We start from the raw sequence: 20237 nt of genomic DNA on the forward strand, positions 1-20237 counted from the left end.
ACTGAGGGTAACACCTCATTCTGTTCCCACTGTTCCATTTGAATGGAGGATGTGATTAAAGCCGCTAATCTTTCTTCTACACCCTGCAGGGAGGAGGAAAGGACATCTTCAGTCACGTATACAGGGGCTGAGATGTGAGAAGCAGTTGCATCATCAATTTATTTCAACAGCTCACCCTGGTTTGCCATAACTGGTAATTCAGGCAAGGATGATAGCGTGGAAATGCGACTCGGGATCCTAACGCCTGGGGGTGAAACCTTTACCTTTTTTGTGGTGTCTTTTTTGGTAGGCATAGTCCTAGATACAAAAACAAAGGCACTATACAAATTGCACTTAATTGCTGAAAATAGTCATGACATTTAAAGCCGCTATAAAGCTCAGCCTAGTGCTGGGAAAAAGGTGCCGATCTGTATCAGGAATGCCAGTTTGCAACCCTCACATGTCCCACAGCTCCGTGTCCTTGTGTTGCTTGTTTTCTTCTCGTCAGCCGAGGAGAGACTGTCACAGCTGAAGATCATCTGTGTACCATCCGCACGGCACCACGCTTAGGCCCCACCCCATCCGAGAAAAAATTCTGCCCCTTTTTACATTTAAAATGTAATGGAGGGGAGGCAGAGACCTGTTTGTAGCAGGTACATACAACAGAAACAGCATTTCAACAGTTAACAACATTAGCAGTACCAGCGGGACCTCTGCACCCCCTCCCGTAGCGGGGGGGAGGGGGAGGAGTAAGGGTGGTACACCGCTGATGTCCGATTAACCCCTGGTCCCTTCAGGGGAGAGAAAAGAAAACATTTGGCCTATTTCTTTTACCTGAGAGGAATCTCCCTGCACGTGCTGCTGCGGCCACACGCAGGCTGACTGAGCTTTGCAGTGAAGACAACAGAGTAAGGTATGTGCATAGACTCCCTCTAGTGAAGAATTAAGGCATGACAACATTTTTTCCCTAATGGAAGAATACCTAGGTGTTTTTAATACTCCCTTGGACCTGTAAAAGAACCCCACCAGGAAAGCTAGGTAATGTAGCAAGACCAAAGCCCTGGGTTACTGGGGTCCAGCCCTTCTAAGAGAGGCGTTATAGGCAAAACCTCGTGCTTCGGATACGAGGCCCCAGGTACCATCCTTTTAGGACTTAGTGGCACTTTGGATGGATCTGGTCTTTATGGAGGCTATTTAAATCCAGCATGGATCCCTTCTGGAGCTCCTCGGATTACATCTTCACTCGTGACCAACACCTTAGACACTGGGGAAAAAAACCGATGTGCTCCTGGAAGGAGGAGGGGTTATATAGGGAGTGAACTTCTTGGATTGGGTATAACCAGTGTCCATCACCTGAAGGTGGCCTATAACCCATTAAGTAATTACTTAAGGCTCAGTGTCCCATGATGTACGATAAAGAAAAACGTGTGCTACCTTCATATCCCAGAGGGCAAAGGGCCCTGCTCTATAAATTGATTAGTATAGGGGCTGAAACAGCATATAAGGGCCACGTTCTCCTCAATCAATGTTAGTATGGAGGTGGACGCACGCTGGTAAACCCTCTTCCATCAGGTACATATATCTTTTCATTATCTGGCAACCTACTCTAAACTGTATACTTTGCTGCTGCAATTGCACCAGCTTATATTGATTTTTTTGGGACCATATTCTGTTTTAATGCAGGACCTGTACCAGGCCAGGAGACTTCGGTCTCCGATAACTGCTGATTAGATGTAGCTATCATAAACTGAGCCAGCAAACTTCTCCCCGTCCTGCCAGGTGCGTTTCTTTTTGGTTCCTCTTAATTTTAAAGTAATTTTCTTTATTTATCTATACCAATCAAATTATAGAGCGGGGCCCCTTGCACTCTGGGATATGAAGGTAGCGTACATTTTTTTTGTATTTATGTAATCCCAGATACAACGCAATATCCAGCTCTTTCTATCCACTGAACCATTTTGGTATGCCTTTGCTCTATACCTGGCATAGGAATATTTTTAGCTTACTCTTTGGGGTTCAGCCTAAATTCCATCCATCCCACTTCCTAAAAAGCTATTATTTTTGAAAACTTTTATCACAATGATATGTATTGTGTACCTCTTAGTGTTTTGACCAGCAATATACTGGCATGCAAATTAGGCACATATTGATTTTATGCTTTGTGTATACTGAGTTCTATGTACTAGTTGTTCCCATGCTCGCCTAGTGGCACATGCCTTGATGCCTTCGGTAGTTGTTGGCAGATTAGATTGGCATTTTGAGGTAAATGTTTCACATATCACCATTCGAAATGAACACATTGTATGACTTATATACCAAAATTCACGCTATGAGTGATGTTATCATGATGTATCTACATCTATTTTTTACTGTCTGCAAAACATGCGAAGCGTCCTTTGAGCTACACTTTATGCCCTCCCTGGAGTATTGTCAGGTAGAGGTGACCCCATATATGCGGGAGGTGTAGCAACCATGAAAAGGGACACATTTGATCAATTTGTATGTTTATTCCCTTGTTTTTTGATACCTTATACTGTATTATTAAACTATATGTATAAATAAAATATATTTTTTTAAAACAATTATGTGAGGTCTCACAGCGGAACCAAGAAAATCCTGCTGCCCCATTGTCCCAATTGTACTTTCAAATGTCAGTACTTTACAAGTCAATGAGAAAATCTGCAAGGATTAAAGATTACCTAGAAGTTTTCAGAGCAAGAATTACAGAAATACACAAGTATCAGTGTTCTCACCTTATTAAAGCAGGCTTCCCATTCAAGTGCATCCAATGTCTGGAGATCATGGACCAAAAGTGCTCTCTGCAAGTAGGTAAGAGCCTGCATCCTAACCTGACGTCGAGCATCACAACAAAGCCATGCAATTCCTGCAAATGACACATGGCAATCATTGTCTTTACCTTTTATACAGTTTTTTTTTTCCTTTTGTATGCATAGTGTACATTTTGCATGTTAAACGGAACACTGCAGGCCTATACGCCATTAAAATCATTGACCCTACTATGCAAATGTTTGCAATCTCACTTGCTTTTAATTAGCAAAGTAAAAAGCCATGTCTGAACATTTGAACGCCAACATGGCCAATGTCAGATGTTCCAAATAGGAAAAGCATGTTAAGTCTCCAGTTCGAGAGGCAACTGTGTGCACATAATAAATATGGGGTACTAAAAATGTAACCACCTAAAACATTTATAAGCAGGTCATAAAAAGTTATGATTAGAGGACCCATATACTGAATATGTATTGGTAAATAGTATAGATACATGATGTCCCACCAGCACAATATACAGTAGTATGAAGCAATTCTAATATAGCTAGTATATGATAGTAGTGGAATATCTAATAGAGATATATATATATCTATATATATATATATATATATATATATCTATATATCTATATATATAGATATATAGATATATATATATATATATATATATATTTCTATATAATATCTCTATTATATAGATTATAGATATATATATATCTATATCGAGACACATATATACACGCACACATATTACAAAGGGGACGGAAAGTATTCAGACCCCCTTAAATTTTTCACTCTTTGTTATATTGCAGCCATTTGCTAAAATCATTTAAGTTCATTTTTTTCCTCATTAATGTACACACAGCACCCCATATTGACAGAAAAACACATTTTTGCAGATTTATTAAAAAAGAAAAACTGAAATATCACATGGTCCTAAGTATTTAGACCCTTTGCTGTGACACTCAAATATTTAACTCAGGTGCTGTCCGTTTCTTCTGATCATCCTTGAGATGGTTCTACACCTTCATTTGAGTCCAGCTGTGTTTGATTATACTGATTGGACTTGATTAGAAAAGCCACACACCTGTCTATATAAGACCTTACAGCTCACAAAGCATGTCAGAGCAAATGAGAATCATGAGGTCAAAGGAACTGCCTGAAGAGCTCAGAGACAGAATTGTGGCAAGGCACAGATCTGGCCAAGGTTACAAAAAAATTTCTGCTGCACTTAAGGTTCCTAAGAGCACAGTGGCTTCCATAATCCTTAAATGGAAGATGTTTGGGATGACCAGAACCCTTCCTAGAGCTGGCGGTCCAGCCAAACTGAGCTATCGGGGGAGAAGAGCCTTGGTGAGAGAGGTAAAGAAGAACCCAAAGATCACTGTGGCCGAGCTCCAGAGTTGAAGTCAGGAGATGGGAGAAAGTTGTAGAAAGTCAACCATCACTGCAGCCCTCCACCAGTTGGGGCTTTATGGCAGAGTGGCCGGACGGAAGCCTTTCCTCAGTGCAAGACACATGAAAGCCCGCATGGAGTTTGCTAAAAAAAAAAAAAAAAAAAAAAAAAACACCTGGACTCCAAGATGGTGAGAAATAAGATTCTATGGTCTGATGAGACCAAGATGGAACATTTTGGCCTTAATTCTAAGCGGTATGTGTGGAGAAAACCAGGCACTGCTCATCACCTGTCCAATACAGTCCCAACAGTGAAGCATGATGCTGGCAACATCATGCTGTGGGGGTGTTTTTCAGCTGCAGGGACAGGACGACTGGTTGCAATCGAGGAAAAGATGAATGCGGTCAAGTACAGGGATATCCTGGACGAAAACCTTCTCCAAAGAGCTCAGGACCTTAGACTGGGCCGAAGGTTTACCTTCCAACAAGACAATGACTCTAAGTACACAACTAAAATAATGAAAGAGTGGCTTCACAACAACTCTGTGACTGTTTTTGAATGGCCCAGCCAGAGCCCTGACTTAAACCCAATTGAGCATCTCTGGAGAGACCTAAAAATGGCTGTCCACCAACGTTTACCATCCAACCTGACAGAACTGGAGAGGATCTGCAAGGAGGAATGGCAGAGGATCCCCAAATCCAGGTGTGAAAAACTTGTTGCATCTTTCCCAAAAAGACTCATGGCTGTATTAGATCAAAAGGGGCTTCTACTAAATACTGAGCAAAGGGTCTGAATACTTAGGACCATGTGATATTTCAGTTTTTCTTTTTTAATAAATATGCAAAAATGTCAACAATTCTGTGTTTTTCTGTCAATATGGGGTGCTGTGTGTACATAAATGAGGAAAAAAATGAACTTAAATGATTTTAGCAAATGGCTGCAATATAATAAAGAGTGACTACTTTCCGTCCCGTGTGTGTGTGTGTGTGTGTGTGTGTGTGTGTGTGTGTGTGTGTGTGTGTGTGTACACACTGGCCACTTTATTAGGTGCACCTGTTCAATTGCTTGGTAACACAATTTGCTAATCAATCACATGGCCTCAATGCATTTAGGCATCTAGATACGTGACTTGCTGAATTTCAAACCGAGCATCAGAATGGGGAAGAAAGGGGATTTAAGTGACTTTGAACATGGCATGGTTGTTGGCACTAGATGGGCTGGTCTGTGTATTTCAGAAACTGCTGTTCTACTGGGATTTTCACGCACAACCATCTTATGTGTTTTCAGAGAACTGTCCAAAAAAGAAAATATCCAGCGAGTGGCAGTTGTGCGTCGGAAAAGCCCTTGATGATGTCAGAGGTCAGAGGAGAATGGACAGACTGGTATGAGATGATAGAAAGGCAACAGTAACTCAAATAAACACTCATTACAACCAAGGTATGCATAATACTATCTCTGAACACATCAAACCTTGAAGCAGATGGGCTACAGCAGCAGAAGACCACACAGGTGCCACTCCTGTCAGCTAAGAACAGGAAACTGAGGCTACAATTTGCACAGGCTCACCAAAATTGGTCAATAAAAGATTGGAAAAACATTATGACTACAGTGTACCCATCTTCTGATGGCTACTTCAAGCAGGATAATGTCACAAAGTCAAATCTCACCACTGGTTTCTTGAACAGGACAATGAGTTCACTGTACTCCAATGGCTTCCACAGTCACCAGATCTCAATCCAATAGAGCACCTTTGGGACGTGGTGGAACGGGAGATTCGCATCATGGATGTGCAGCCGACAAATCTGCAGCAACTGCAAGATGCTATTATGTCAAAATGGACCAAAATCTCTGAGGAATGTTTCAAACATCTTGTTGAATTCATACCACGAAAAATTAAGGCAGTTCTAAAGGGAAAAGGGGGTCCAACCCAGTACCAGCAAGGTGTACCTAATAAAGTGGCTGGTGAATGAATGTGTGTGTATATTGTTTGTTCATCCTATGGCTCTGTATACAATATGGAGGTTACTTTCAAATGTGCCAACTTACCACCATCTTTTAACACAAAGACTAATATCGAAGAGATTTTATAATGTTACCTACATATCTATAGTATTTAATAATACATATATAATTAAACCCTCACATCAGTTCTTTTTAAGGCTGCTAATGGTCAACCAGTTTTGCACTATGGAAGAGATTATGCACAACAAGCAAAACACCTACATTAAACTCTATGAGATCTAGGCCAGCTGACTGATCGATATCTAAATGAATTATCCATATACACCATACCTTCAAATGAATCAAAAAACTACTGCAACTTTGTCAGCTCACCACATGGATAGTTTTTTTCTCTTACTCTTTTAGACTTTTCTGCAAGGCACGCTATGCCAACACTTATATAAAAGCTTAGATGTCCATGCTAATGTGTTACTAACGCAGCTGAGTATGTACTTGGCATGTATCATGCAATCTAAACAAAACTGCAACATTCTTAAAGGATAAAGAAAAGATTAAAAAAAAATTACACCACACACACACACGTTACCTACTTAACCACTTACCGACCGGCCACTGTATATATACGTCATTTCTTTGAAGGTGGATATCTCGGTAACGGCAGCAGCTGCTGCCACAACTGAGGTATACCTCTTTAGGGCCGGCGGTTCTCTTTACGATAATGGTGGTCTCTGCGGCAGATTCACTGCGAGATCACCGTTATTGGTGGCGGGAGAGGTGCCACCCCCTCCCGCACCCTCCCCTGCTTACCGGAGTTGTCGGTAGCAGCGGAGGCGATTGGGACCTGTCACGTCCATGGTATGGAGATGAGTGAGGGGAAGATGGCCCCCACCCGTCTCCATACCATAGGAGGGCGGAAGCGACTTCATAACGTCAGCTCCGCTCATACGTCTTAAAGGCATTTTTTTTGTTGTCATTTTTTCAAATGACATTTTTTTTTTTTTTTGCATTTAAGTCCAAATATGAGATCTGAGGACTTTTTGACCCCAGATCTCATATTTAAGAGGACCTGTCATGCTTTTTTCTATTACAAGGGATGTTTACATTCCTTGTAATAGGAATAAAAGTGATCCAAAAAAAAAAAAAAAAAAAAAAAAACAGTGAAAAAATAAAATAAAGTAAAATAAATAAGAAAACTAAAAATTTTTTTTTTTAAATCGCCCCGTCCTGACGAGCTCCTGCGCAGAAGCGAAAGCATACGTGAGTAGCGCCCACATATGAAAACGGTGTTCAAACCACACATGTGAGGTATCGCTGCGACCGGTAGAGCGAGAGCAATAATTCTAGCCCTAGACCTCCTCTAACTCAAAACATGCAACCTGTAGAATTTTTTAAATGTCGCCTATGGAGATTTTTAAGGGTAAAAGTTTGACGCCATTCCACGAGCGGGCGCAATTTTGAAGCGTGACATGTTGGGTATCAATTTACTTGGTGTAACATTATATTTCACAATATAAAAAAAAATTTGGCTAACTTTACTCGTCTTATTTTTTTATTCAAAAAAGTGAATTTTTTCCAAAAAAAGTGCGCTTATAAGACCGCTGCGCAAATACGGTGCGAAAAAAAAGTATTGCATTGACCGCCATTTTATTCTCTAGGGTGTTAGAAAAAAAAACAATATATAATGTTTGGGGGTTCTAAGTAATTTTCTAGCAAAAAAAACTGTTTTAAACATGTAAACACCTAAAATCCAAAGCAAGGCTAGTCCTAGAGGAGGTCCAGCCAAAAAAAAAAAAAAATGTAAAAGTCAGCAGCTACAAACACTGTAGCTACTGACTTTTAACATTAGGGCACTTACCTGTCCAGAAAGCCTGCGATATCGGCACCCCAGCTGATCTTTAGCTCGATTCCCGGGTGCAGCCGCCGCCATTCCTGGTAGGGGAACCAGGCAGTGAAGCCTTTCAGCTTCACTGCTACTCCCTACTGCGCAGGCACGAAGCGCACTGCACTTTCTAATTGGCCTGGCGGCGGGGGAATGGCCAGGGCCCGTCTCCCGGAAGCGGGGAAGGTGACCTGACAAATGGGTCCCCGTCCCCCCTCCCTGAAAGGTGCCAAATGTGACACCAGAGGGGGCAGCATATAAGCGGAAGTTCCAATTTTGGGTGAAACTCTGTTTTAAGTGTTGAGGTGCATATGTTTTTCTTCATAAAACTAGATAAACACATAGGGGGAACATGTGAAAATGATGGTCAAGATTTGATACAGGATAAAAGCGTTAAAATGGTTGTAACTTGTCTCAGCTGTCAGAAAACAGGGGGCAGTGAGCTGAAATTACACCCTGCAGAGCTCTGTGAGAAGAGCTCTGAGAGCTGAGTGGAGGGAAGGGAAGGGACACCCCCCCTTCACACACAGGAACAGAGCTGAGGTGGTCAATCACAGGCTGTGTGCTGGAGATCCCTCCCCAGTCATCTTTTTTCTTTTGATGTCAGGAAAACTCGTCAGAAGTGACTCATGCACATAGCAGAGAAATGAGGCAGCAGACAGTATTGACACTTGGTGTTCTAGATCAGTGGTTTTCAACCTCAGTCCTCAAGTACCCCCAACGGGCCATGTTTTGGGTACTTCCCTTAGAAAAAATAGCTCTTATTAATACTAATTTCATGGATATTAATTTAAAGCAGCTGTGCAAAGTAAAGGAAAACATGGCCCGTTGGGAGTTTGAGGACTGAGGTTGAGAACCACTGTTCTAGATTGAGACAAGTACACACTATAGAGGGATATGCTTTGTTCATATGTAATGTCTGAGGTTTACAAACTCTTTAAAGGGGTTGTAAAGGTTCATTTTTTCTTTTTATAGATATATATATATCTATATATATCTATCTATCTATCTATATCTATATCTATATATATATATATATATATATATATCATGGTATACTTGCAACCTCCGTGCAAGGGTTTTGCACAAAGTGGCCCTGATCCTCACCTGGGGTCCCCCAACGGTGCTCTTGGCTCCTCCCCGCATCGAGTGCCCCCTCGGAGACCCACATTCCAAGGGGGCACTCATGCAGGCGCGCTCCTGAGTCCTGCTGCTACATCCATTGAGCTGATGTGCTCGTCCCTGTCAATAGAACAATCGGGTTCAAATAAGTAAAAGGGGGGCTCTAGGGGGCTGCTGCACTACAGACGGTTTTTCACCTTAGTTCATAGAATGCATTAAAGTGGAGTTGCACCCAAAAATGGAACTTCCACTTTAAGAGAAGGTGACCCCCTGACGTGCCACATTTCTTTTCAGAGGGTTCCAGCTCCCACTTCCTTCTGATGCACCCTCAGTGCCAGAAGGAAGCTTACCTCTCCCCCCCTCCCTCTGGGCAATCATCTGGGACACGTCACAGGTCCCAGATGATTGCGCGGCTAGTCACGGTTCGCACATGAGCAGTTACAATGCCGGTGCCGCAGAGAGGAGGGGGAAACGAGCGGGGCTTCGATCCCCCGCATCGCTGGACCCTGGGACAGGTAAGCGTCTGATTATTAAAAGTCAGTAGCTGCAGTATTTGTAGCTGCTGACTTATTTATTTTTTTTTTTTAGCGGAACTCCGCTTTAAGGTGAAAAACCTTGAGAGTTTACAACCTCTTTAAATAAAGCTGCCCATAGATTTCACAAGGCAGTTGGATATGTAGACTTGAGATGACTACCCATGACAGCCTTGCTTGGCCAGAAGGCAGATTTACTTTTATGGAAAAAAAATACAGGAGGAGGAGAGATGCTGGCAGCCTGTGCAGTTTCTCTCAAAAACAATGGTGATCCAGACATCTTTTTCACATGGCAAAAAGCAGTATGCTGGCGGGTAAAGGGTGGGACCCTGAATCAATGTAGATAGCATATCCAAAAACATATGGATCGTGTCTACAGGTAGCCAAAATCAGATATACAAAGATGCATTTAAAGCACACTCCCAACAGGCTCCAGTATCCATCCCTGCAGAGCAGGCACCAAGTTTTGTCTGTGTATATCAAAACACATGAAATTAATAAAGCACTTCTATGTATAGGTTTGTTATTGTGCAGGAAAAAGCCTGTCACTGGAACGCAATGACTGAGCCTTTAAAAACTTTTATGACTCCTCTTAACACCCTCTTCCCACCAACAAAGAATCTCATCTTCAATTTGGCATGCACTGCAATGCAGGCCATGCACGGAGCAAATTTTTCTGCAACCACGGGTTCCCCCATCAACAGTGTTGACAGAGGACTCCCTCCCGCTGAGCCATTGTATTCTCCTGGTGGGGCGGGGCAGGTGGAGCCATGCCCACCAGGAGAAGACAGTGATTATGGCTAGTGGCTGTACCAGCCACTAGCGATAATTGCATGTAAAATCGGCAGGCTGTTTGTACCCAAGTTGATCGATCAACTTAGTACATTCAGCCTGCCCATGCAGGGTTCAAACAGTCTATGACTGGCCGAACTGGCTAGAGTTAGGACACATTAGAAAGGAAAAAACTGTACAGGCAGTCCCCGGGTTACAAACATCTGACTTACATACGGAGGGAGACAACAGGTCCCAAGTGAGAGGAAATCTACCCCTAAGAAGGGAAATTCACTCCTGTAAGTTATTATGGGAATAGGATGTCTCCACTGAAACGTTATCATCAATCCTTATTTCAACAACAACCCAACATTTTCAAAATCTAATCGTCATAGGGACAGAAATTGAGGGGAAATATTCTGAACAGGGGCACAGACAGCAAAACAAATGTTAGAGGGTGTTAACCCTTCCCTATGCTATCCAAAAAAAGGTAATTATTCTTTTGGCTGGAGCTACACATTTAAAAAAATGTACCTGTTCCGACTTACATACAAATTCATTAAGAACAAACCTACAGTCCCTATCTTGTTTATAACCCGGGGACCGCCTGTATAATGTTGGCATTTGGTGCTGTCAAGCTACTATAGTAATTATGCCTTATGGGCAACACAGCCCTGTTTGTGCACACGGACCTCTGAAATAAAATAAAATAGGGAAGCTTATGTCACAAAGTGAACATGGTTCAGTGTAGGCTCTTTGAGGGTAGGGACTAATGTGAATGTACAAAGTCTATGTAAAGAGCTGCGTAAATTGATGGCGCTATATAAGTACCTGAAATAAATAAATAGCAATAAGCATATGGACTAAAGATATTAGAGACCTTTTCTTTGTTAAAAATTGAATTTACTGTGTAAAATACAGCTAGAAAAAGTGAACATTTCTAAAAAGGTTTTTTTTTTTTTTTTTGTACCATTACACATTTCTCACCCTGCAGCAATGGACACCAGCAGTTTGACCACAAAGTTCTAGCATCGGCTGTGATCTTTTCTCCTGCAGTCTCAAGATGGCGCTGTTCCTCTGCCCAGGAACTGTAAATGGTTGCAGCTCTTGTATGAAGTGTATGCATCAAGTCAAGAAGCTAAAATCAAAATGAAAAATAAATGAAATATGCAAGATCTGTGACATTAATTTAAGTTAGGAATATGCCTGTGTAACATGTATTGTTTACTACAGTTGTCCAATAAATACACACAGTGTATCTGCATTTCCTTTTTAATGCAGTTGCGTAATTTTAAAAGTTATCCCACCATAAGGCCTCTCTCAGACTGGTGCGCTTTTGCAGTGCTTTGCCAGGGTGATAAAAGTGCATGAAAACAATGCCTAAATAAATCCTATGTAACTGTTCACATTGCAGCTGCGCTTGGAAAAGTCCAAGTTTAATAGCGCACCAAAAAGGCACCTTCCATTGTAAGTCAATGGGAATGCATCAAAAGTACATCAGTGGGAAAGGGCCCTAAAATCTCATCTACTCAGTCGCTCTGTGCTTTCATTTGCCACTGATGCTTGTCACTCCAGCTGCGATTACATTAGCCTTAGAAAATGTATAAAAAACACATTTGACTACACTAAGCTGCTGGAAGTGTTTTTTGACTAGACTGGATAACAGTAGTCACCTTCAACTAGACTCAATCTGTGACAGTGAAGAAGTTTTGACACCCATCCAAATCAATCAGTCTGATCTTATGAGTGTCAAACATACTGCAGCATTATAGCCACACATGTAACTCCCAATAATCCAACTGCTATGGTGTTCTGTAATGGGTCACATCAGATTCTGATTGCCGAAGAACATGATGGGAGCTGTAAAAGTTTGTGAAACCATCCGGGACCATAGGCCCATGGAGTCTGGGACAGATGTTAATTTGGGACACACAATAACAAGAAGGCTTGAACGGTCAATTTGACTGGGTAAAGATGTTAGAATGGTATTATATGAGGGTGACAGATTATGGTCCCCAACAAGGCTTTGGGCATGCGGTTTGCCATGCGCTATGGATTATTATTCAGAGCTGTTTTGTGCACTATGAAAAAAAACCATGGAAGCTGTGATCTGAAAATGCTACATGCTGGTCTGTACTGTTGATTCTCTGGCAACAATACTTTGAATCACTGATCCTGACCAAGAATACTGATGAGGACAGCTGACTTTTCTCAGACTGCTAAACTGCAAACTTGTTCTGGGTCACTGACTCAAAGTATTAAAGTTATTGGGCCACCATATCAGCCAATCATTTATCATTGTCAGGGATAGTAATCCCTGTATTTTTATCATTATATGTCTCCTATAAAGGGAAGAATAGCAATTCCAGCTGCTCTTCTGTTAAAATAGTGATGCATTTGAACAGGAATATGTATGACCTTCTCAACAGTTGTGTAGAGGACATGAAGGGAGTAGGAGCAAGGGATGATGTAAATGCCCGACAGTCCTTCCTCCTTTAATCCACAATTTTCTGTTTCTGGGTGGATAAACCTCAATTGTAGATATGTTCCTGCTGAAAACATAGAAATAGCTTCTGCAAAGTCCTGATTAATTCTGGATGGAAATGGTCTACCTTATTTGTTTAACACTGAACTGGAATAAAATTCACAAGCTCAAGACACACATTCACTCATATAACCTACAATTATACAGGCCATGTCCTCCTCAAAGTGAAGGGAGAAGTAGCTCCATAGATAGTGGTAAACAATTTCCAGAAAGAAAGGACATTTATAATTTAGAATTATAATTTTCACACCAAAGGGCCACAAAGAATCAAGCATCCTTCACCAAAAACAGAGTAAAGGTGATTAACATCACAGAAATAAAGACACACATAAGTGATGCTCCTTATTGGAGCATAAAGACCTCTATCACTGCATAAATGGAGGCTTGAAATTGGTGTCTGGATGGCATATTCCCACCTATGTACCTAACTGTTCACTCCGTTTTGTTGTCATTCCCTCATCTCACAGTCAGGGGCAATTGATGAAAACTAAACATACAGCATGTAGTACAGAACTTCCTTCTTCGAACAGAAGTTATTCGCATGCCGCCATCAATTTCCAGACAAATCTAGAAGCAAGTGGTATAGTCTTTGGTTCAGAAGAGTAGGTGAAGCCATGCAAATCATTCTTTAGACCACTTTGGTTAAGTCAGAACTGGTTACATGAGAGAAACCTGGATACTACCTTTACAGAGCTCTCCTACAGAAAATGCTGGTTACCTAGATGTCATCACTGCTAATCTCCATATTTCTTGCAAGCCCAGTGAGTCAAAGCATGAATCCAGAGAGTCAGCAAAGCAGCCAGGACACTAGCATCCAGATGTTGACAATGGCAGGCACTGTATTTCTGGAACTGTAGTTAGAAACTAAAGCCCTGATAGATTACTTCATGCTGGCCCCTTTTACAGGTATAGCTACAGTGGGTATAGAAAAAAAAAATCACCCCCTTTACAATGATCACATTTTGTTGCTTTGCAGCCTGAAATTAAGAGACACCGTTTTTGTTTTATCCAGTTGTATTTACTCAGTGCAACTTAAACAATCCAAGTGAAAGATAGAACCCCAACATGTCAGAAAAAAAAAAAAAAAAAAACACAATCACTGTGTTGGATAAGGGATCACCTCCTTGTGTCAGTATTTTGTTGAGCCAACTTTTGTTTTAGATAACAGCCTTTAGTCTGTTGGGATATGTCTCCACTAACTTTACACATCTAGACTTTGCCATATTTGCCCAGTCTTATTTGCAGAATGTTCAAGCTCAGACAAATGTGATGGTAGCTGTTTGTGGGCTGCAGTCTTCAAGTCATTCCACAGATTTCTAACGTGTTTAAGTCTGGGCTCTGACTAGGCCAATCAAGGACATTCACCTTTTTCTCTTTCAAGCACTGGTAATTTTTGCTATATACTTTGGGTCATTGTCAGGTTTGAAGGTAAACCTTCTTCCCAATTGACAACTTTCTGGCAGAGGGCAGCAGATTTTCTTCGAGAATTTGATGGTATTTTGCCCCATCCCATTTTTCCTTCTATCCTGACAAGTGCTGCAGAGAAAAACTCCCATAAACAGGATATTACAACCTTCGTGCTTTACTGTAGGAATTGTGTTCTTTGGATGGTGAGCTGTATTGGATTTCCGCCAGACATTTCATTTGGTGTTGAGGCCAAATAATTAAATTTTAGTCTCATCTAACCCTAACACCTTTTTCCATGTGGCCTCAGAATCTTCAAGGTGTGTTTTGACAAAGCTCAGTCTTGACTGCATGTGGCCTTTCTTGAGGAGTGGCTTTTTTCTTACAACCCTTCCATACAAGCCATATTTGTGGAGAATTTGTGAGATTGTTGTTACATGCACACAATAACCACTCTGTCAAATTCCTGCAACTGCTTCAGAGTTGCTGTAGGCCTCTTGAAAGCCTATCTCACGGGTGTCCTGGTTTTTTCATCCAGTTTGAAGCAACATCTTGATCCCGGGAGGGTCTGTGTTGTACCAAGTAAATTCCAATTCTTAATAATAGACTTCACGGTGCTTCTAGGCATTGATAAAGACTTTAACATTTTTAAAACTCATAGCTGTTTGCTTAAGTTACACTACCAGGGACTGAAATGCTCCAGAAAAACTCTTCTCGTGCTGAGCTAATCAAAATGACCACAGCTGATCACAGTTGAAAGTTAAATAGTTTTGTGCATCACTGAGAAGGTGATTAGCTACACCTGATTGAGTTAACAAGTCATTTTTAGGAGGGTGGTGATCCTTTTTCCAACTTAGCGATTCTGTTTTTGTTTTTTCTGACAGGCTGGTGTTATATATTTCACTAGGATGTTATAAGTTACATTAGTAAATACAGCTGGATAAAACAGATAACGCGTGTCTTCATTTCAGGCTGCAAAGCAACAAAGTGTGATTAATTTTCAAGGGGGAGATGCTTTTCTATATCCACTCTATGTAAAATAAAAAAAAAAAAAAAAAAAGGTGCCTATTACGGTTTAAAATCCAGTAATGCGTTGTTGCACAGCCACAGATGTCCTGTATTCTCGGCACTGTGCCAATAAACAGTGAGTCACTAGAGGCCGACCAGCTGACAGCCTAAAGATTTACTGCAGCTGAGGGCGAAGGAAACAGAATTGGCACAGACTGTGCTGAGGGATTAGGGAGAGAGAAAAGAAAGGCCGGAGAAGTGACAGGACAAACTCTGCTGCCAGAAAGACACAAGAATTAAAGTGATATTAAAAGTAAGAATTAAAAAAATAAAAAAACATTTTACCTGTTTTGTGCAGTGGTTTTGCACAGAGCAGCCTCAATCCTCCTCTTTTCGGGTCCCACGGCAGCGCTCCAGGCCTCTCCCTCCTGTTGACTGCTCCAAGAGCAAGCAGCTTGCAATGGGGGCACCCAAGCAGAAGCGCTCCAAAGCCGCTGCTCTGTATGTCTATTCACACACACACAGCTGTGGTCCCCGCCCCTTCTCTCCTCATTGGTTCACTGGTGGTGATCGAAAGCAGTGGGAGCCATTGGCTCTGCCAGTGAGGAGGGAGAGTCCCCGGAGAGCAAGGTTCTCGTGCACATCGCTGGATCGAGATTGGGCTCAGGTAAGTATTGGGGGGGCTACTACACAGAACAGAATGCAAAAAGGTAAAAAACCTTGAGCCTTTAAACTTACAAGGATAGTGTGTTATTTTATCTCCCTTATATTTTTTCCTTTCTTCCTGGCAGGGCAATACTATGAATGAACTTCAACACTGTAAAACCTCTGCAGCCTTCCTCTCCAGCTGAGCCAAGACCCAAAATAATGGCTAGAAACGCACACGTTTTAATTGCAGAAAGGCTTTGAGATTAAAGCCGGCCATAGATGGTGTGATCATCTTTCCTGCAACCACGGGAGAGCACACAGTAATTATTGCTAGCGACTATAGTTGCTGGCAATAAATCGCATGAAAAAGCTGACATGCAGGTTGTACCCAAGTTGTTCGGTCAATCAACTTAGCTCATACATGATTCGAATCTCAGCCGGTCCCTGCTGAAGAGGTTGAGATTCCAGCTGTCTATGGCTGGCTTTAGGAGAGGGGCAGAGTTTTCAATAAGGAAATTACTACTCTAGGCTTCAACAAAATAGCAGCTTTCAGAAAGCAGAAAAAGGAGCAATGCTGGAGGCAATTTACAGCACACACTCATTTTGGTAGTGGAACGTAGGTTTTTTTTATAAAGAACAAACTCTGCTATAAACCTGTTATGGGTATAGTTCTACTTTTAAGTGCAGTTTTCTATTAACATGGTCAACAATAAAGCAGGAGCCTTCCTGAGAGCAATGGGTAGGTAATTAAGCCTATAATATTTAAAATCCAGCAATGTGCTGTCTGCTTTTGGAGCTGTCATGGTTTTTGGAACATCTTGTCCAACCAACTATAGTGATAAATGTTTGGTTAACACCAAGAGAGAGGGAGGGATTGGCCATTTCCTCAGAGTTTTCTGCAGGGCAGAGAAGCTCTGACAAATAAAGAGCCCCTGGGTGACCCTAAGCAACTTGATTTTCAAACAGGGCATTGTAGTAAGCCACCTATGACATACAACTTTAACAAGTTAGGTTGTGGCAAGTGAGCCAAAAGGAACCAAAAAAAAAAAAAAAAAAAAACACTCACTAAAATACAAAATTGCCTTCTAAGAACAGAAGGTATTTCAATGTCATCAGCTACATTATAAAAATGTTTATTTGTTAGTTCTATTGTAGAGGCAGATCCATTCAGAAAAGTAGCACAAATGCTTTGAAGACAACAGATCTGTTAATCAGCAGAAAAGTCATGTCTCAGCAAAGATGAAACACAGGTAACAATTTGCTGAAGAAATCAAGAAGTCCCCATTGTCTTGTCTAATTCAGTACACAAGGGAAAATATGAAGAAGGAGGAGGAAAGGCCTGCCATACTTACGTCGTGACTAACCTGTAATGACACAGTGTGGTAACTAGCTGGCACAGTCTCGTCTTCCTCATCATCGCTGTGAGAACGATACTGACGCTGGTTGGAGACTCTTGAGCGGCGCAATGTATTCTCTTTCTCTTTACTTTTCTTCTTGAAACGGCTAGCTTTATTGTCATACTTATGGCTCTTCGCTCTCTTATCCTGTGATTTGTACCCTTTAAAACACACAATTTGGAGAGATACATTTGGCATTAAAGGGATTAGTGGTATCTGAATGCTGATCAAAATCTGCTCTGAACAAGTATGTGTGTCTATGGCACATTTTTGAAACATTAACAACCCACAAACCAAATAGTGTTTTTGTGATAACGATTATTTTAAAGTCAAATAGTAACAACAATGAAAACACTCTGCAGTCTAACAAACACTGTTCATTCTTTAAATGTGAAAATTAGGTACACTTTGTTGACTTGTTCAATATATTTGAACAGGCAAGCCTAAGATCTTGACTCAACAATGCAAATAGATAAAGATGATACACCTGAACAAATGACACATAAATAGTGGTGTATTCATTCTCATAATCTAAACAAATTAAACATAGGATTTTTGTACTGACTGAAAATTCTTTTCTTAAAGTGTTACTAAACCCAGGACCCTGCATTCACTATAGCTGGTCTCCCACAGTACACAAAACATGAAGTTGCAATTATTTTAGTAAATATAAACTGCTAAATACATTTTATCATCAGCGGTATCTAGCAGTCTTGTGACTTCTATCAGTATCCAGGCAAGCACTGGTTAAAGTTTTGTAGGCGTATTCATTCTCCTCTGATTGTCCTATGAGGCTGCATGACCCCTGACTTTGTCTGGACACTGCCGAATGGTCCTGTGTTGATCACATGCACCCTCCCCAAAAAAACAAAAAAAAACACGCTCTAGCAATACAGACCAAGCTGAGCATGATGGATTGGGGACAGTAAAAGACGAGGAGGATCAGAGAAGACAGGATCAAACAGCCTTTTTACACAGAGGATTAACCCCTTAAGTTCCACAGGGATTATAACAAGCATGCTTTACTGCATATGATATAGATAGATCCCTAAAGGACCCACATAAATGTCAGAAATAAACACTGAAGTGATATAGGAAAGAGATAAAACAATAAAAAAAATAATAAAAAATCCCAGCAGTGAAATTAAGTCCAAATATAAAATCCCAAATTTGTCCAATAAGGCTAACAAATCCTTCAGATGACCCTATGTGAAAAATCCACCACCAGGTAAATTGAACGTTTACCAAAGGCAAGCTGTAAACTTCCTGTTTGTGATTTCCATTGTTTATATGAATAAAGGTGGCTCCCAGGGAGGAAGGAGGGAAGTTGATTTGAGCGATGGAGCCAACAACATCAGAGAGCCTTTCTCCACACTGTGAAGTCATATCAGGACGGTATCACTGACCGTGCACCTGGTCTATTTACAAGCTGATTTACAGATTGCCTTTGGTAAGCGTTCAATTTACTTGGTGGTGGATTTTTCACATGGTGGATTTGTTAGCCTTATTGCACCCTTATTGGACAATATTGGGATTTTATATTTGGACTTCATTTCACTGCTGGGATTTTTCATTATTTTTGTTATCTCTTTCCTTTATCACTTAGGTTGTTTTCAGTGTTTATTTCTGACATTTATGTGGGTCCTTTAGGGATCTATCTATATCATATTATATCTGTCTGCAGCGCGGTTCATGTTTATCTATTATCTTATTGATTGTGCATATCTCACAATTTTAGAACTGCAGCTATTTCATCGTGTTACATGTTTCTGTGTTAGCGCGGTAATTTTTTCTTTTTTGATTCATGCTTTACTGCATACAGAGGCTGATTTTACGTTTGTGTGTTTAGTAACACTTTAAGTGGCACTTCATTTAAAGTCCCAATGGGCAAAACTCTATTTGTATGCACAATGGGGATGGAGGTGCCTTGCAGGGTACTACCAACCATATTCTGTTTCGAAAACGAAAAGAGGGTTTACTTCCACTTTAAACAGGGATGGATGTAAGGTGTTTATATCTTTTTGCATTTGATATTGCTATTGGGGTTTTTTTGTTTGACAATTTTTATTGAAATTTTTGTTTCTGCATACATACAACCAACCAAAACAAAAATATAACAAAATAAAAAATTAGTGGTGCATAATACACTAACTGACATTTCACATGCAATTAATATTGCACATATACCTAGACATCCAACCCTACATTAGCATAGTCTTACACACACAATCGAATATGGACTGCTCAGAGATTATATGTATAGGGTTGTATACTATCATAGGTTATTTAACATCACGACTGTCACACCATGACTTTCATGCTTCCAGAATCTCTACCTCCACTGGCTAAAATGTCCCATCTCAGTTCTCATGTTTAAGCAACCATCTTTTATTTGTATTAAGCAACATATTTCTACCTAGCTGCTTGGTTAATATTTGAGAGATTAGCTAGTACACATCGATATAACCCAAAATTATTTGCATCACACCAGAGTTATCCACTTTGCAGCAACCTGAATGAGACCAGTGATAATGGAACCAGACCAGGAGCTGCTAGGCATGGCCCCCACAGTTTGTAAAATGTATGCGGCGTGCCCCCTATTCCGGTAGACCTATTCTTTCATGAGGGCATCATTCACCTGAAAACGCCATTCCTCAAATAATGGAGGGCTGGGTGACAACCATTTCATGGCAATAAGTTTTGCGCTATAAACAACAATCTATTACTAGGTACTATTCTTTCAGGTAAAAACAGTTCCTCATCCAACCAACCCAATAGGCATATCATAGGGTCCAGGTCAACATGT

The 20237-nt window shown here is 40.9% G+C and overlaps 1 protein-coding gene across 8 annotated transcripts in view; it reads right to left on the reverse strand.

The window, feature by feature from the left end:
- Nucleotides 1–20237, reverse strand: part of GBF1 (golgi brefeldin A resistant guanine nucleotide exchange factor 1) — a 385214-nt gene that overhangs the window by 32563 nt on the left and 332414 nt on the right. For 5 of the 8 annotated variants that reach the window (XM_073596624.1, XM_073596623.1, XM_073596622.1 and 2 more), the window contains 3 exons: nt 17387–17592; nt 11417–11567; nt 2733–2863 (listed from right to left, as the gene is read on the reverse strand). In XM_073596624.1, the coding sequence (XP_073452725.1) occupies nt 2733–2863; nt 11417–11567; nt 17387–17592 (488 nt within the window). The remainder of the gene's footprint in view (nt 1–2732; nt 2864–11416; nt 11568–17386; nt 17593–20237) is intronic. The other 3 variants (XM_073596625.1, XM_073596621.1, XM_073596619.1) reach the window with 1 other exon arrangement.

The sequence above is a fragment of the Aquarana catesbeiana genome, linkage group LG08 (genome assembly GCF_042186555.1).
Source record: "Aquarana catesbeiana isolate 2022-GZ linkage group LG08, ASM4218655v1, whole genome shotgun sequence".
Classification (NCBI taxonomy): Eukaryota; Metazoa; Chordata; class Amphibia; order Anura; family Ranidae; genus Aquarana; species Aquarana catesbeiana.